This window comes from Cupressus sempervirens, chromosome 1 (genome assembly GCF_028749045.1).
Source record: "Cupressus sempervirens isolate cs-2001-9-10 chromosome 1, ASM2874904v1, whole genome shotgun sequence".
NCBI classification, from domain to species: Eukaryota; Viridiplantae; Streptophyta; class Pinopsida; order Cupressales; family Cupressaceae; genus Cupressus; species Cupressus sempervirens.
Window position 1 is genome coordinate 528,466,530 of NC_143118.1, and position 20,461 is coordinate 528,486,990.

General features: G+C 34.8%; 1 protein-coding gene across 1 annotated transcript in view; it reads right to left on the bottom strand.

The window, feature by feature from the left end:
• Window positions 1-488: 488 nt before the first annotated feature.
• The window catches only part of AUG6 (HAUS augmin-like complex subunit), a 114,511-nt gene continuing 94,538 nt past the window's right edge, over window positions 489-20,461 (bottom strand). Inside the window, exons 11-14 of the mRNA XM_089829739.1 lie at window positions 17,136-17,382; window positions 16,494-16,991; window positions 15,907-16,114; window positions 489-872 (exon numbers count right to left, since the gene is read on the bottom strand). Of these exons, the coding sequence (XP_089685865.1) occupies window positions 16,053-16,114; window positions 16,494-16,991; window positions 17,136-17,382 (807 nt within the window). The 3' untranslated portion in view covers window positions 489-872; window positions 15,907-16,052. The remainder of the gene's footprint in view (window positions 873-15,906; window positions 16,115-16,493; window positions 16,992-17,135; window positions 17,383-20,461) is intronic.

The window sequence follows — 20,461 nt, forward strand, 5'->3', positions numbered from 1 at the left end:
TTTTGTAATGACCATTGCCGATGGATAATCATAGTTTGATAGATTTCAAACGTTTTAGCAGATTTTGAGATCCTTAAAACTGAATGTGAACAAAACATATTTTACATTTTACCCTTAAAATATGATCTGTAATTTTCTTGAACTTTCATACAAGCCAAATTTTAAAAGAAACCCAAAACAGTTTGCCTTGTTTACACATTAACCAAAACAAACTGAAAATGGAGAATTTGTTAGATAAAATTCAAGTGGAAAGCCATCCATGCTTGATAATTAATTTATTAATAATATAAGAATGGTTTATGCTATGCAGTTAACCCTTTCAAAGCATACATATGACCATTCACCACTCACCCTACATACATCACATAGAAAACTATAGAATTTACTTTCATTATTTGAAGATTCAAACACAACTATACATTCTCTATTATCAATTGTAGACTCAGAGATCTTGCATCCATTCTCCTTTTGGCTAATAAGAATCAATGTTTGTTCACGAAAAAACTGAAAATTATATGCTTCTGGCATCAGCCTAGAAGGACTAAATGTACAAAGAAAATCACGTTTATAAACAATCTACATTACAGCATGGCACTGATCTTAACCTGATCAAACAGCGTCCCAAGAAGGGAACTTGAACTACTTATGTTAATTCCTTCATTTGTTTCAAACATGGGAAAAGACATTTTGCATTAGATATGTATACAAATTTGGAACAATTAAGAAACCCACCAACAACATAGTATGCCTCAAGAAGCAGTCCCTGCAATAAATCGAAGTGTACTCGAGAAAAAATCAAAAAGAAAGAAGCATTGAATTGTGTGCCTGTCATGTGCCTCACTTGAATCCACATCCAACATCAATAAGAAAACCTAGCAAGAACAAAGGGAGTTGGATGAGAAATATTAACTAGCTGTTTGTTAAACATAGGAGTTTTCAAAATTAGCATCCGCGCAATCCCAAGCAATAAATATTAGAAACTTTGATACTTTGCCTTCATAAGTTCAAAATTTGCATGATAAGATTATTGAAACATACAAGGATATGAGTATTTTTCCATACCATTGAGTTTAAACCACAATCTCCGTAACAGGAGCAACAATTTATTGCATTACAAATTGAACTCCCGAGTCCTAACACTGTTTTAGAACTCGATTGTAGCTATAAGAACAAACACCAATCGAAACAACTCAAAAAGAAAACTGCTCAATTCTATGAGAATTTTTAAAGCTTCCCCACATGAAAATCTATGCTTGTGGCAGAAAATGATATTCAAGTCAAATCCTCTATAATTAATAGGAAATTAATTTAAGGCCAATGAATTGCAATCAATGCATGAGCATCACTAGACATTGAACAATATAGAATTATGCACTAAATACTCAAAATTTTAAAGTAGTCAATGCAACTCAATTAGACAAGGCATCCACAGCCTAATCTAGAGAATTATGTTGGAATTGACATGCATGTATATATGCTGCACATCAGTCACCTGGCATGAAAAAAAGAAAACAATAATTGACAAAGATTGAAAATTGCATGATGTTTAGCCACCAGGGCAGAAGTTCACAAATATGAGTCCAACGGTTCTCCTGTGGAACTTTAAGGCAAGAACATATTTATGGATGGCAGTCCCTTAGTCTACAGTCAACCAAATATTTCAAAGTGATCACCAAACTATGTAGCATTGAAGCATTAGGTGCATTATGGATGGATGAATGGAGTTTACTATGTAAAATATGATCTTATAAGTAATTGACATAATTACATAGTTACACCTCCCTGGGGGTCGAAGGAGAGGCATTTGCGCCAACGGATCATTAGAGAGTTTTCTGGTGAAGTGGCATGGTCTTCCAAATGAGGATGTCACTTGGGAGCCTGAGAATATACTTCAACACCCTAGACTGTGATTACTTGGGGACAAGCAATCTTGGGGAGGGAGGACTGTAATGTCCCCAATTTAGCAAGTTCGAGCAGCTTGGTGATGCCAGTTCATCATCACAACCCTCATGAGTTGACACTGTGTTTTGAGGGTCTTAGTGGAGTGACTTGCTATTTATAGTAAGTCAAATATGCAGAATTTTATTTTTAGCAGTGCAGTTCAGGAAAACCCAGTGACTTGTCTTTCTCAGTGATTGATTAGGCTTCATTGTTGAATTGCATAGTGGAAGTTAGTTTATTAAGTCTTTGGTATAATTTGATGGTGTGAAGTTGAAGGCTCTTAAGTGAAAAGTGTAATCAAGAAGCAAAATGGTGTCTAGTGTATTGAGAAAGATTTAGCTTTGCAGATACTATAAAAAGGCCTTCATAAGGAAATCAATTCATTCCTTGATAATTTTTTATTTTGTTTGAAGCTTCTTGGAGCTTCAAACCAAGGGTTTGGACGTGGGGTTGAGGAAATCTGAGTTCCTCTTTTGCACTTTGAGTTGGTAAATAAGTCACTGAATTGTGTTTTCTGCTAAAAGGTTTATGAGATTGATTGGTGCTGAGGTATACCAATCTATTGATTCTGGTCAGCAATTTTTAGTCTGATATTGAGGGTATTTCTACTGTGTTTGTGCCTGTAGATTGCTGCAACTAATAGCTGAGTGGGACAACTCTTTGTATGAGAGTGTTACTTGCAAATTCTAGCTGAAAACGTCACTAAGAGACTTCTATGTGTGTTGCACTTTCTTGTGTTGGAGTACTGTTTGATTTGGTAAAGTTGTGTTTGAATTTGAAGGGCATTCCATGAATTGTTTGCTAGCTGCATCAACCCACTACCAGTGATTTCTGATAAGAAGAAGTTATTTGGTATTTGGTGGCATGGATTTATACAAACTATTGCAAGTTCCTAAAAAAATCACTCATCACACAGCTGCCACTGTAATTTTGTTTGGGCTTTACAAATTGCAATCGGTGGATTTGGTATTTAAATGAAGTTAGTGCCGGTAGTGTTTGTCTCAATAATTGTATTTGTTTTCTTCAAGCATTTCTACATATTCTGAAAAATACAATAAAAAACATATATATACAAAACTCAAAAAAAAATTTTAAAAACATAAAAAACAAAACATCTATCTAGCACAGTTCTAGAGCGAGCCAGCAGGGGTCTTCTAGTGGTATCAGAGCTTGCATGATAAGTGTTTGATAAAATGTCTAACCACTAGAATTGAAGTTAGAACTGGTTAGATTTTTTACATTATGCAGTCATATTTTTTTCCTTACCACTCTAAAAAACACTCAACTTTTGATACACATTGTGGAGAAGGAAAAATTCACCGACCACAAGACCAGAAATATATGTGATAGGCTAAGTTATTGAGAGGGGAGGGGTGAATTAGTAACCTATAAAACTTAATCCTTTATTAGCAATTAATCCTTCTTGTATATTCTGATCTAATTGCATGCATGAAAAAATGAAAGCATCAAAACACTCGTAACACTTTTGACACACAATATGGTGACCCAAAAACCTTCCAAATAGAAAGTAAAATTGGGGTGTGGATGACACCCACAAGCTTTAGTACTGCAGTATAAAATTGGTCTGTTAAAGCTTACAATGATCACTTCTAATGATCTACCCTGTTAGGAGCAATAAGGACTGCTAGGTCCACCTTGCAAAAGGATTTACAAACATATAATGAAGTATGCACTCGGTAAAGAGATTTACAAAAGACTGTTAAGTCTACCTTGTGAAAGGATTTAACTGATCCACCTGTTAAAATGAAACAGTGGCTAATCTCTGATCTGCAACTTCTTGTGATAGATAAATCTTCGTTGCTCTTTATACTACTATAGCCTTTGTACTTCACACTCATGTTCTTCTCTGCTTGTTACATTACTTCCATACTATGTATTGGGTGTGATACAATACATTACATATATACTAATCCAAATTACAATTCAACAAAGTCGGCTATAATACAAGTGTACACAAAATACACAAAGTCGGCCCAACTACAAGAACTCAAGTTCTGAAGACTAGCTCGGTGAGGTTCTGATACTCTGCATCTACTGTCAATGCTCGAAATCATCATGCATTTGGTAGACGTAGAAGCTCAGTCCATACTAATCACTTCCAAGTAGTCTGAACTCGGTCTGCACTAGTGACTTGGTGAATACTGTGAAACTCGGCATATAAACTGAATCATTTAATTCACACTACATAGCTCGATCAATGCTATCACAACGAGCTCGGTATAAACTGAATCACTTGGTTAACACTGAGTGGCCCAGTCAACACTGGATTCACATCACTATAACTGCGAACTCGGTAAGCACTGCACAACTTGATTTGCACTGAGAAATTCGTCATACACTGAGATGCTCAGTTTACACTGCTGATCACCAACTTGGTAGAAAAAAAGTATCTTATGATATCCCTTAAATTGAATTCATAAAACACAAATGTAAATAAGGCAAGGAAATAAAACTTACCTTGTCATTTATAACACCTGCATGGTACTTAGTTAGGATATCACTTGCATTTGATTTCTTAAGCATCATCTATTGCATACTCACCAATGATGCATCCTCAAATACATGAACATCCATACATGTACTCATACACATGCATCTAATACATATTTACATGCATAGTCGCATATATACACACGTCTACATATACATCTTTGTATATGCACAGACCCATGCACATATACTCATCTCATACATATACACATGCATATATCTACATATATGCATGAGCACCCACATACATGCACCCATGCTCGTCTACATCATTGCATCATACATCAACATACATGGTTGATATACATAAATATAAGTGATGGCATCCATATGGCACCCTCAGTATATGTAATATCAATACACGCTACAATAATCAATGCTTTGATCATCCTAACCTATATATGGATATACCGAGACCACAATGACGCAAGATGATCAAGTGTCATATTCAAATATGGACTGGTAAATCCATAATCTAAAGCCACTGCCAATTTGTTGAAGAAAGAGGAAATCATGATCAGCATGATTACTGAATAATCAAGATGATCATTATGAGTAATGAATATTATACAGCCTTGATGATTATCGTTACTTGATCATAAATTATGATCAGCATGATTATGAGTAATGCATATTATACAACCTTGATGATTATTGGCACTTGATCATTTGTTATCTTATGTGCTAGCTTTGATCGCATTATGCTCATAATACCATTGTGATGTTAACTAATCCTATCAGAAGTTAACCAATTGGTGCAACTCTACAGCGCATCGCTTCACACATATGTTAATATTCCATGCCATGCGATTGGAAAGTGTGACCAATTGGCGCGACTCTACAGTGCATTGCTTCAGACATATATTAATATTCCATGCCATGCAATTGGAAAAGTGTGACCAATTGAGAATATATCTTATTCACTCCCTTGTGGATTTATCGCTCTGTTGAGCAAGCAGTGGTTTCTGACACCAACCTTCCTATTGAAGTGCAAGTATCACAACAGTATATATCAGACACACGTATCGAACATATCGTTAACTCCATTTAAGAGACGGCTCTAGTGATTGAAGATCGCATATATAATTAAGATCAGAGGTGCCATACTGCCTATGACCATCCCATTATCAGGAGCATATTTTATAAAGGAATATCAGAGACAGCTAGCAGGGAATGTGCATGAATGATAACCGCATATCACAGACAGCCATAGCATCACCTGAATGTCTGGATTTTATTTGCAGACTCTGTAATCGTATACCATTGGTATTGGAATAACACCGTACAACCATGCATTTCTATCATCTGCATAATCACATATATATTGTCAGTAGCATTACATCCATAAACATTATATATATCTCATTAAGTATTGATATTACCAGTCTTTGTATTATCATTCAAAAATATCATATTTTTGCACTTGAAGCCATCAATTTAGTATTTTTGCACTATTATTGAGTAATTTCACATAGTGTTGAAGAACAGACAAAAATGGACATTACATACCCCTTACACCACCTCACTTCAACTACACTTTGGTGAGCTAGGGGATCAAGATAACTACATAATGTGGACAATGAAAGAACTATAGTAACTGTACTAGCTGATAAAAATGTTCTAACTACTGAAAACAAAAAAATATTATTATCTCCTCTCATCATTGAGTTCCACAAGCTCACTGTCCAAGACAGACGAGTGGATAGAGGATGACAATGTTGCACGCGTACATCCCATACAAACAATGTATGGAGGCTGAAATAGAAAGCGGGAAAAACAATAGAATGATAAAAGGGCAAGCTAAGCTAATAAACCAAAGCAAAAAAGATGCAACTAAACTATGAAACAGAGGGGATACAAATAGATAACAGAAAAGGACGAAGACTCACAAACAAAGAAGGTTGATGAAGATGAAGGATTGCTCCACTTTCTCCACCTATGCAACTTGCACTCAAGATCAACAAAAACTGTTGGATGGCTTTTGGAGCCCTGCCAAAATCATAACCTCGCTTTGGTGTTTCCACTTCCACAACAATCGAGTAGATGACATAATAGTGATAGATAACCACAAAGACAAATAGACAATTGGTAAATATAATAGTATAGAAAAATTTAGATAAAAACTATGATATGTGAACAAAATGCAAAATGAGATAGTGTGAGTGACTCTTCTTCCCAACCACAGAGCCAAAGCTTGATGGAGTAAAGGCAAGAATAACAAACAAATTGCAAGAAAGTTGTCCCAATACAATGAGAAGCTCAAGAATATGGTGAGATAGCTATGAAAATGGAGTATGAAGCCGAGTGCTATTGAAGAACTGTCCAAGAAAGCCAAATGAAGGTCAAAAACTTGATCATAATGGCGAAGGGTCAAATCTTAGCATCGGTGGGCGATGATATGAGGCATTACACCACAAAGGTGGCAATCAAAACACTTCAACGGCTCATTGCATGTCTGCAGATTCAAGAGATAAGCGTGTGTCGTGTGGACTTCTCCACACCGTACACGTGTTCTAGGCCAACCAGGTCATGTGACCAAGAATTTGAACAAGTGGTAGCAAGGTTAAGGGGAGGCAAATGTCAAATTTTATCTTTCAACTAAGCTAGGGACATTATGCAATGGTAAATTACATTGAGGTGCAAATTTTGACACTAACCTACATCCACAATGCAAATCTACTCTATATACCAAAATGATGGTGCAAAATAGCAATTCTTTCAATAGATCAAACCTCTCAATATAATTAACCTTCCAATATATCTAATTTTTATATATAACCTAACGAATATGGAAAAGAGATGTAAGAGCAGAATGATACAAGAGAGTATAGTGGCATAATAAAAACGGCACATGAAAAGTCTCAAGTTTGTTCATTGGAAAGGGGTACTCTCAAGCACATAAGCATGGTAACCTATCTAATACTAGAGTCATCCATGCATTGGAACTATAGCCATATGATTGATCATTGGAAGAAGAGAGAAGAAATCCAATCTAAGACCAGGGAAAGCTTCTAAAGTGTCCTTATCATTCCAACCTCTATAGCTCTCAAATATACCTCTATATTATCACCAACCGGGATAAAAGAGGATGATTTTGTTGATTGTTGTCTTTGGTGCACAATACACTTCCTAAGGATGAATTGCTTTCACCTAAGTATATTATATACCTACAAACATTACTACTAAGAAATAAATTCATGCATGTACAACTTAATTTTGACTCCCAAAAAACCTCAATTCTTTGAAATGTAAACACCAGAAGAAATAACATTTAGTCTTGAGGATTTGGGCCTCTTTGAAAAAGAAAACTAAGGGGCACATTTTTATAATTATATATTATTTTTATAAATGTAATTGTTTATTATTGGAATTATAATATTTTCACAAATGTGACTAGACATTTTTTCTATAAAAAAAAAACAAGATACTAAAAACTGTTTAGGATTGCGACAAAATGAAGAAGACATTATGCAATCTATGCCTAAAAACATTGAGGGTTTCGTAGAAGAGACAGCTCATCTTTAACTCCATTTTGGCCTATAAGATCAGTTTGCAAGAATACATTCATATTGCCAATGAGGACCCAAATGATGCAAGATTATCCAGCAAAGATAACATTAAAAAACAATAACTGTTCCTCAGTCTACAATGTAGGATAAGGCACCATAGTTTTTATTGATCATGCAATATCATGCTCTAAAACAAAGGATAGATCTTTTATAACATGACTACAATGAGATTCAAATCCCAATTCTTTCTTTAAAGATGTTAACTTTTCTATTTTCAAGGTCTGTTTTAGTAGAATTGGAAAATTAATGTTTAGATCAATTTTACACAACAAAAATCAGATTTCTAGGCAATCATTGAAAATGTGGAACCCTAGAAAAAGTATGACTACTTTCATCCTTGAGCTTTCCTCACTCCAAAGTCTTAGATGAGTTGTCTCTAAAGAAGACATCACCTCCATCATTACTTGTTTTGACATGCCTGTCATCTCAATCAACCATGCATTATGAAATGAGTGTGTAGAAGAAGATGTCAAGTATACATGTGCTACTTCTTCAATAGAGCTCTTCACTTTGATGGCACAGGCACCAACAAGGGCCTTGCCCTTGTAAACATTTTTCAATTCATGTTGTATTAAAAATGTATTGCTTTATACCAATTCTAACATTTTCTCATAGATCTTCCAAGAGCTTAAGATTTACCACTTGACTTTGCTTGCCAATCTACTTATTTATTTTTATATCTATAGGGAACAAACTCTCACAAGAAAGGCATCCTTCATTAGATCTTCCACTGAATTTCGTCTCCTTTCTTTTAGTAACAAGGATGTGGCTCCATCCTCAAGCTTTACTTTAGATATACTATAATCTACGAATAGCCATGACAAGAGTGTGTAATGAATCTAGCAGACAACATAACAAAATAAAAACTCTCTTCTTCATCGTGTTAATATCATCTAAGATTAATCGACTTCTCACATTGTTAAACACAATATATCAAAAACTCAAACCTAATCTCAGTATTTTGAATTGGGTTTAACAAGAACTTGGGAACCAAAAATTGTCTTACATTGTGGACTACACAAAAACTTGACACTGATTAAGATTGTTGACACCCTAATAGTTGAAGACTAGAAAGACAAATAAAAGCACAACAATGATAGGTTATTAATGTAACATCCGGATCTTCTACAACCTTAAAATCAGCTGAATTTAATATTCTAATTTATCTGTTGAGATATATCTAAACTAACTACTAATAACTAAATCTATTTTAATTACTGAATTTCAAATTTATCTTAATGTTTGAGAATACTGAAATTTAACTCTAATCTAAATTGTTGTAAAGAAAATCTGCATCTAACATACTAAAAAGAATCAATTTATGATACATCTATTACAGGGAAAGAATCTTTTAGTTATATTGCATAAAAGAAATAAAGAAACTTAAATAAAACAAAGATACATACTGATTTACTTGAGAGACTTATCCAATTAATTGACCAAGCTCTAACTTTGGTGAGAGGAGAAGCATTAACGTAGGCTTAACCTTCCAACCGCGGACCTTTTTACTTATCCCCACAAGTTCTAAATAAATAGAACGGCCCTCCCTACCCTAAGGTCAGGCTTGGGATGTTCATCGATCCAGTCATCGGAGTACTCAAGTGGGTTGAGGTCCCAATAGCTATTCGATTGAATAGCTGAAGTATCAAGACAACAACGCAATCATTTTGTTGTGGCATGTTTGCCCTTTTATCGCCCTGGCCAGGGATTTCAAAGGTGGGTTTTTATAACCCCATCTCCACCGCTCAACTTGACAATTAATTATCATAGTGGAATTACATGAGCTTTTCAGATTATTTTGTATATTATCAATTATTGATGTCTTTCTTGTTTTTCTTTTTGTCAGATTCATCTACACCTCACACCATCAACAGATCTTTTGATCGGTGATTCCTCGGTGCCTGAATCCATTACATCTTATACTTTTTCAAAAGATTATGACTCTGCATGTTCAAAATTTCTTTGGTATTCAGAGTTGATCATTATTACTAATTTTGGTTGATTGAGACAGAACATTTCATGACACAATTCTACAAATTTATGACACAGTTTGATAATGGTATAGTTTTACAATCTAAAGCATTGTTGAATGAAGTGGTAATATCAAACAAATAGAATGAGATCAGAAGTCTTATTACTTTCTTTATCGACACTATCATAAGCATCATCTACTTTTATTGCTAAACAATGTTTACAAACTCTGTTGGTATTCTACTAATATGATAAGCACAAGTGTAATATTATGACTCAATCTGTACACACAACTCCTTCACACTGTTTGGGCAGAAAGGTCAATGGATCTTAGAAGGAAGTCTAGAACGGATAACTCACGGCAGAGAGACTTTCATTTATCACCAACTCGGGTTACAGGAAGACAAATATTTGAGACCATGGCGGAAGCATGAACAGACGGGAATGTTGTTACCTCCTTTCGAAAACGACAAGGCAGTATATAAAAGATATTGATCGGCTTTCCATCTTCTGCCGTTACAATATTGAAATGTGATTGAAATTCCCATCAATTGGAAAATATGAAATGTTGGAACAAGGGGTGAAAAGTTTTATTAATATAATTTAATGTTATATTATTATTTTAGTTAGTTTATAATTAAGTATATACAAAGTGACATTATTTTATTATAGATCCTAATATAATAGTGCCACTTTGCAATATTTAATTGTGATTTTAATCAAAATAATGATATAATATTAAATGATATTATTATTTAATAATTAAAAGTAAGATTTTTTTTTTTAATTAATATTACAATCTTATATTATTTTTAGCTCATGTAACTTTCTACTTTGAACTTTGTTGTCAAGCTTTAACAATCTTGCCATGGCGTCTATAATTAAGTATATACAAAGTGACATTATTTTATTATAGATCCTAATATAATAGTGCCACTTTGCAATATTTAATTGTGATTTTAATCAAAATAATGATATAATATTAAATGATATTATTATTTAATAATTAAAAGTAAGATTTTTTTTTTTAATTAATATTACAATCTTATATTATTTTTAGCTCATGTAACTTTCTACTTTGAACTTTGTTGTCAAGCTTTAACAATCTTGCCATGGCGTCTTTTGATCAAACCTGATATTCCTGATAACTAGGTCATATGTTCATCCCATTTCCGTATGACCTCATTTCGTAATGCTTCCCCTCCTTCTCGAGTCTTTATCCTGCAACCTTCAAAACAATCATTCTCGCCAAAAACATCAATTTCATAATTCATAATTTGCTTAAATAATATCGTTAGGAATTTCATCATAAATAATAATTGATTGAACAACAATTAAAAACTATATTCGTTTCACATGAACACAATGGCTAAAAACTATATTCATTTCACATGAACACAACGGCTAAAAGCTATATTCATTTCACATGAACACAATGGCTTAAAACTATATTCATTTCACATGAACACAACGGCTATTTTTAACTAAAGAGAATTTAAGGCAAAAATTGGGATGTAACAATTAACAAGCTTCTAATTTTTTGGTAGAGTTGTAAGAGATCTCGTCAAGTCCAAGCAATTTGCAAGCAAAAACTTGCTAACTTTTAATTTTTAAGATTTAAGCATGTGAGACAATCACAAGTTACTCGGTCTTCAAAAATCTTGCTAGTTTAGGAAAAACTCATTCAATTTTCAAACTACAGTTACAAGAATTCAGATGCTCGATCATAGTATTGCTATGATCCTTGGGGACGCACCCCCACCCAAAAACACAAAGTTTTGGAAATAGGAATGTCCACGGAACGGGAAGACAGGTATGAGACGTCCCCCAACTGTCCCCAACATCCCAAAAAATGAGAGAGACGTCCTAGAAATGGGAGGATCTCACAAGGAAAAGTGGGGGCCGGTTGGTCATCCTCGGTACGGCTAGGGATGTCCCTTCACCGTACTAGAGACGGCCGACTGTCCCCAAAATAAAATATATATATGTTGAAACCTAATTTTAGAGCACAAAATAGTCCCTTTTCTGCTACAGCCTTAACAGATTCAGAATTTTGAAGTCAAAGTCTGAGAAATTTTCCGAGGACAAATGTCTGAAGGCAAAGTCTAAAGACATGGTCTGCAAATAGGAGCAACCAAACTGTTTGGACATCAAGATCATGATTAAATTGACTTATGTGAACTCCCAAATGCACAAGATCAGACCCCCTTACCAAAACATAAACCTTCATTTTTCTCCAATATAATCTTAACCCTGCATTTTTCTCCCAATCAGATCACATCTGATTTTTCTAAGGACAGACCTGCAACATGTCAAAAACTTAGAAATCAATGCACAATTTGCTGAATATTACCCCAAACATGCATTGTGAGGACTGACAATGGGGAACAAGTCTTAGGATCAAACTTGTTTTTAAGATGAATTTCAGATTTCTATGACATTTTTCAATGCTAAACTTATATTTTTGTTCACATATTGATATGCATATTGACAATTCAAACTGTTGTATGAATGCATAATATACTAGAGTTAAATTTTAATATATATTGAGTACTGAATTGATTATTATTTGCTAGATCGCATTCAAATGGTGTATGCTAAGGTTCTATAATGTTTAAATAGCATACTTTGTGCTAAGTTTCATATGAATGACATGTATATTTGCAAATTAAAGTGTATTTTTTAAAATCTCCCTATATTTATATAGCCGTCCCCATTTTCCGTCCCCCCCATGTCCCCAAAATTGGCGAAGAAATTGTCGTCCCGAAAACCCGTCTCATTGTCCCCTACCATCCCCATCCTGAAAACTCGGGGGAACATAGTATTGTTCCCATCATTCAGCCAAGGATTTGAATTCTTTCAAAGAAAACATTTATTTCCTCTGGACTGACATAGAAACATTCAACCAAAATTTTGGCACAGCTAGATTAAACACTACTTCTCCAACAATCTTTGTCCAATCTTTTATGTTGTACATAGGCTTATTTCCTAACACAAATCGGTAATATTTGCCAACAAGAAAAACTAACTAGCAATTTTTTCTATCTTCAACCTTTAAAAGAACATCATTTTCCTTTACGCACAAACTTCACCTTTGCAAAGTCCTTCAATAAAAGGTTATCATAGAGCCAAGATACCCTTACCTTCACAGAGTCACTACTACTCATCCTAAAAGATTTTGACTTCTTCCAAAGAAAAAGTTAATTTCATGGGGATTTTGATGTAGAAATATTTAACCAAAAAATCAAAAGGCACAACTTGATTAAACTCTTAAACTTCTTTGCCCATTCTTTTTCTATTATACATAAGGGTTTATTTCCTAGCATAAATAAAACATCTACATTGAGTTGCATATGGTTTTCCTTCACACACCATATTCACCTGTATAGAGTTATCCTAGAAATGGGAATCACAGAGAAAAAATAGTCTTGCCCTACAAGCACTAGACAAAACCTAATCTGATAATAAAATGAAGATTAATAATATCAATAAACCTATGCCACATTGCCAAAAGAAGCAATGTAAAGAATTACAAATGTGGCAAGAAAGAAAAATGGAACATTCAGCATAGCAAGAATTTTCACCCTAGAACTAAGTTACCCAAGGTTTTCAGGACAGGGGGGCAAACAAACTTCTGGAATGGATTTTTCTTTCCTGGAGCAGGGGATGACTATATAAATATAACGAAACTTTTAAATATATTGGGTAAATATTAATTATACATAGAAATTTTAATTATTCATATGAATACATGGCTAAAGTGTGCATTGTAGAAGCCTAAAATATAGTGTTTGTGTTAGATAATTTAAATTGAGAGTTCGTATGAGAGAGTTAGTCAACAAAATATGAAAACTCAAACATTAATGGGACCACTAGGGGCCAAGTTTCCAAACTTCTCCAAGTTTTCCAAAAGTTTTTGAGTTTCAAGAACGGGTCAAATTATGTCCAAAATGCATTCTTGGTTAAGACTGCCCTAGAAACCTTTTGGAAAAAAAAAAGAACTTAAAAGAAATCTCTTACTATCTCTACCACTGACAGCACAATAAGCTTAGTTATTGATTCTCTCCTAGCAGGCCTGGAGGCAGATTGGGATGCGGATGCTGATGTGCCCAGGAAGCACATCACAGGGCATCTGATGTAATATCCCTTTCCGGATATTCACTAAAACCCTCGATTAAAACTTACAAATTTTAAATCCGAACAGTAATCCAGTATTTGATACAAATTTCAGAACTTAAACCAGTATATATAACCAGCAGATATACAAATGAGAAAACCCAGAAAAATGTGTTTATTTCCTCCAATATCCAGAAACTTATATATAAACCAGCAGATTAATACAAATAACCCAAAATGCGTTACTGTATTATACAACAGCAATACAATAATGTGCAACAATTCAGAATATCCAATCTTACAAACAGAAATAACAATCAGATTGGCAATATAGATAGAACCTGAAAGAAGGCTAGGTTTGCGTCCAACCTTCAAAGTTTCTTCAAGGGTTTGCATCCTCAAAAGAATAACCAGCAAGTGTTTCCAGCTCCCAAATTAATATTTGTTTTCAATATTATAATCTTCATATATCCTCTCAAGTGGAGCTTGTAGTACCTTTATTACTTTTCCCCATGAGATGCACGCTCATTCAAGCAATGTGGGATAAAGCAACTTTTTGTCCTTTAGTCACTTAAGTGAACATAGTACCTTTTTAAAATAAAGTGACAAATTAAATAAACCTTTAAAGTCACTTAAGCCAGTAAACCATAAAATCGTCAAGCATTAAAATAACAGACCAAACGAACTCGGATAAGCTCGTGCTATAGCGCGTTGGAAAGCTCTCGACGAGAGGCTTCCAACCCAACACTGAAGTACTGAAAATACTGAGCTCTGATTACTTACTAAAAATAGTAAGTATCTGGACAACCTGCCAAAACTGCTCCAATGGGTCTGGAACTGGAAATGTCTAGGCCAAATCTCGAATTGAACCCCATACATAACCTTTTCGCCCCTGAAACCTAGGCGAAGTGAGTTGACCACAAAGAATTATAATGTCCCAGAAAAAGGGGACATTACATCTGAGCTCACAATGATACATAACCGAGCATCCAGGCCCTAGTTTGCTAGAAAATGTCAAAACTGACATTTTTTCAACTTACAAACACAATAAAACAAATGCAAAGTATCTTTTTTTAATTTTACCTTTTTCAACTAAAATTTGATTTTGTAATTGTAATGCTTTTTTGATTTGCATTGGAATCGTCATATACGATATAGCTTATTAGTTATTTCAATGAGTATTTATAAACTATCATATGGCATTTAAGATTTATCTAAATCAATGATTAAGTATCATATTATATCATCAAATGAGTAATTTTGTATATTTCTTGCATTTATTTGCATATATATAAAGTTTAAACGCATCCAAAATCCAAAAAAAAAAATTTGTGCACCCGGATTTGCATCTGCACCCGAAAAAGCAACGTAGACAACTCACTTGCGCTTACGTAAAATCCAGTTATGAATATTTACTGGCATATCAGAAAAGGAAACTGCTAAATGTACAAACTAAATAAGGACTAGAGTTATCATTTTTCCTCGTAAACTTCTTGTTTATCAAAAATCATTAATTTTCAACTTCTTGATCATATAAGCAGGGATGGAAATGCTTCTCCTTTTCTATATACCTAATCATAAATGGAAAAATCCAACACTTCTTGAATTCTAACACAATGAAATGATCCTTGAATGAAATCTCAACAACCAAGCTCATCCTTAATCAAGATTGAATTATTGTTTACTTAAACAATGGCAGTAAGGGAATATATTTTTAACAAATTGAAATTCATCTTAATACCTAAAAACTTTTTAATAGACATTTACCATTGAAGGCAATGAAAAATAAATTACTTACAGATTTGGCAAGAAAGGTCATCGTTGGGCAAGACAACCTAGATCAGAGCTGTGTCATAAAATACATATCCATGTAATACGGATCTCTTCCAATGAGCTTAAAAATGATTTTGAATTGAGGAAAAAAAACTATATTTTTAGGCCTTGTCAAGTACGCATGGTTTGCATTGAACATTCCATCAAAGCAGCATCACCCTCAGACATTGGTGCTGCATATATAATGGCAAACTATATCAGGTAAAATTAAAAACATAATCATTATCACTGATTACAAAATAATATGTGATTTATTTCACCAAATATGTTTGTGACTTGCATCGTGCAAACATTGAGAAATAATAACTAATTTACACAAAGGCACTAACAAATTTCACGAAAAACATGATATGCAAACTTAAAACAAAACTTCGACCTGCAAATAATTAGCTGTGATATACAAAATTCAAACCATACCCCTGCAAATGGTAGTCATGCACAACAGATGATGGAAGCTACACAAAGGTTTTTCTTTATCTCTATCATGTTATGAACCACATTCACCAAAATATCATGGAATTTAACAAAGTATATTAACTACATAAATTGCACCTAATAAATCATCATATGCCTCTGGAAACGAGGAAAGCTCCATAAGTAAGGGTGGAGAGAGGGGTTGAACCAAATCACTGCCAGTTTTGTCAGTTTCAAATTCTGATAAGTATTCTTCCTGTACATCAGAACCAACTAAATCTGAATGGTTGATAGATAAATGCCCATTTGATACATGTTCTTTTGAGATGTGCAAATTATGACGAGCAGAACCCCTGTCAAGTCGCTTGCCAATTTTATCCTTGTCTGCAGCAGAATGATTATTAAGTTTGTAACTATCTTCTAAAGACCTGAAGACCCGTAATTTTGGGGGTAATCGCATTGGATTCATATCATCACCACCCTTGGAAAAGCTACTCGTTGAGGAAAGTGGTATAAAATAATGTTCCATGTTTTGGTCAACACTTTCCCTCAAAAGATCCAAATTAACTGCTGGTTTTGAAAGTGCAGCTTCTCGCACTGATTGCCTTAAAAAAGAGTGTTGACATTTCTGAATATCTGTAAAGATTTGTCAGCAAGTATCAGGACAGACAGTCTCAAACTTGACAAATCAAAGAAAATAAATGATGGCAAGCAAGTCTTCAAGAAAATTGAAAAGCTTGAATTATGCACATAAACATTAAATTCTTAACATCCATATACCTTGGATTTCATCATTTCTAAGATTTGGCAAAGGAGAAAGTCCATTCAATTTGTCATATTCAGGAAGAATTTCTAAATTGTTAATCTGAGATGTCGTCACTTGCTGCTTCTGCAGGTAACTGGATTTTGATGGAGGATTCGGAGATAAAGAAAACAACTGGGGAAGCTTCAATGCAGGAGTTGGTGGAACCAACTCTAACTGTGCTAGCTTTGAGTTTGGATCACCATTTCTCTCATTATTAACTTCCTGTGTTTTCCAAGAAACAATGTCATCGCTCAAACCTTACTCACAAAATAAATTATTTTTCACGCAACACAATTACAGAACAAAATATTAATTTTGTGTTCATATGAAATCAAGAAAGATGCATCCCCATTTCATCAAATTACACATTCTTTCATTGCCAACATGAAATCTTTTATAATGAAACTTAGGCATTGTGTGTGTGTGTGTGTGCATGTGCGCACGTGTGTGTGTGTGTGAGAGAGAGAGAGAGACAGGCTTCCTTAAGTTGTAACCTAAATTTAAGTTACTAACAGTGCATGCCAATATTTTCAAATGAGCCTACCAGTTGACAAGAAATTTGAACCTAATAATGATAGCAAGACTTAAATAGAAGAAATGCATCGAGTTTGTGCATGTGCATGTGCATGTGCGTGTGCGTGCGTGTGCGTGTGTGTGTGTGAGAGAGAGAGAGAGAGAGGAGCATGCTTAAGTTGTAACCCAAATTTAAGTTACTAACTGTGCATGCCAATATTTTCAAATGAGTCTATCAGTTGACAAGAAATTTGAACCTAACAATGATAGCAAGACTAAAATAGAAAAAATGCATCGAGTGCAATATCCTGCTCGTGGTTGTTTCACTGGTCTGTGTTGGGGCTTCTGTGAAATGAACATAGTAAGGGAACCAAAAAGATATGATAACAATCACTTTTTATACTTGCGAAGGTAAAGGGAATGTATATGATGTGCTTAAAAAATAAAGCAATATATCAATTGTAAAGTTGAAGAGCATCAAAGAAATTACTGCAATAGAATTAAAATTTAATACTATAATGCATAGAAAATGAAAGGATTAGTACTTAATTCAGAGGTTCTATATGAGAGTCAACGTAAGAAATTAATATGTCAAAAATTGAATTTACACCACTTGATATTAATAAGTTCAGAAACATAAGTTTCTAAATGCTGGATGATAAAAAAAAAACATATGCAATGCCGACATTTGTACTAATCCAGCATTTAGAAACTTATGCTCTTGGAAAATGCTTATGACATTTGTTTTCTGCAACTAGAATATGACTCACGGACCTGTTATAAAAAGACAGCTGTGGGCCATGGCCAATCCACTATTGAATCATTCAGGGTTTGGGTTCAGATTTGCAGATTCTGGAAAGCAAAACAAAAAAAGATTTGGGTTTGTTTTTGGTTCTTGGTTTGTCCATACCAAATATTTGTGTGTCCATGTGTTCGTGTTTGAGTGCTTGCATGCGTTTGTGCGTGTGTGTGTTCGTGCGTGTGCATTTGTGCGTGCATGTGCATGTGCGCGTGTGCGTGTGTTCGTGCCTACATCTGTGTGTGTGAATGGAGTTGGGTTGGTTTTTGGTTCTTCGTTTCTACATACCAAAAATATGTGTATGTATGTGCTCAAAGTTAGTAAAAACATCTATACTTAAATAGTAGAGCATGCAAACCATTTCCTTAACAACAAATAAGTAATTATTAAATAATAAATGAAGCCTTATCATCAATCTAATAAGACCAATAGAATGGGTTGTTTATTAAAATTCCTAACGATTTAAAACTTGAACCTTCACAAAATTTCATTAGCATCTCTGAAGGGTTTCCATCCAAACTCAAAACAAATGTTGAAATATACTCTTCCACATATATTCATATAAGCAACTAAGATCCTGACTGATATCAGTAATGGTAATAGCCACACGAGATAGGATGACCAGCTTGTGCCACTACCACTTTCCAGCTCTTCACATTAATCAATCTGCACCAAACTAAAACAAGTGCTGTATGAATCCAGCTAGTCCACTTGGAACAGAAGCAATGGTTAAAACTTAATACCTAAGAGTGAATGAAAGGTTTCCAGGGACTGATTCAGCAACATTTAATTCTTACATTGTTTAAATTAAAGCAACATATTTTCCTGAACAAGGTCACCTAGGCTCCCATGGGTTTGTCTGGGATGAAGCTGCACTGCCACAGGTATTCTGCTGCTCTATACAACTCCCTGACCAGACTGAAAAAGACACCAAACCAGGCTTGGATTGCACCAGGATCTGTGACCTCTGAAAAACAAGACTTCAACTTAAAAATTTGATAGTAACACGGGACACATCCCCCCCCCCCCCCCCCCCCCCCCGCTTTCCCCACGTCCCGCACATGGGGACGCACCGGGGACTTGGGGACTCCATTACCCTATCCCCAGCAGCGCCACAAGATTTTTCCACCTCCGCCGAGGATGGGGAACACTCCCGTGTTGACTATTTGCTGATTCAACTATTTATGTTCAATGTTTGATGTCCCAATTCAATGCAATGTTCAAGTATTTACTCTTTTACACCTTTATATCTTATATTGCAATCCATCTTTTCATAACCAACATTTTACGTACCATATGTACAGTGTATACAACCCCTCCCGTCCCCTGCCACCATCCCCCCACTGTCCCCAAATTAAGGCCCCTCTGTCCCCCCGTCCCAGAAACTTGTTCCCCCATTCCACCAACTCCCATCCACAGAGCGGTGTACCTATGCTTAGAAAATATAAGTTCACCAATGCAGTGTTGAATACGTCTGTAAGGTACCAAGCCCATGGTTGCTTTGTTCTAGAAATGTGCAGAGGCTCTTGAGGAAGATTCAGAGTGCAGAAGGTATTGTTTCAGCTGGGAGGGAGAATTACAAACCACAATGGAGAATTACCTTAAGGTACAGTCGCAAGTCTATTGTAACTATGTTGTAACACATGGAGAAGACTGTCCCACTAATTATTTTGTTTTGTGAAGAGCATAAGGAGAAATAAACCACATCTGTCTGATTATCAATGTGTATTAAAGCACATAGAAAATCTCTAAACTAGTAACCAAAAAGCTTTCACAAAGTTTTCCAAAACTGACTAGAGTAAGAAATAGAGTCACAATCAGAAACAAAACTAGGCAACAACTCAACTCTAAAAAAACAAGGAATAAAAATGACCATCTTAGAAAGCCAACATTAAACACCAATACCATCAAGTTTCCAAAATATTGTCAACAGTCCAGTAACAAACACCAACGAGTTAGACGCTTAAGACTTGGAGAATGCAGGAAGCA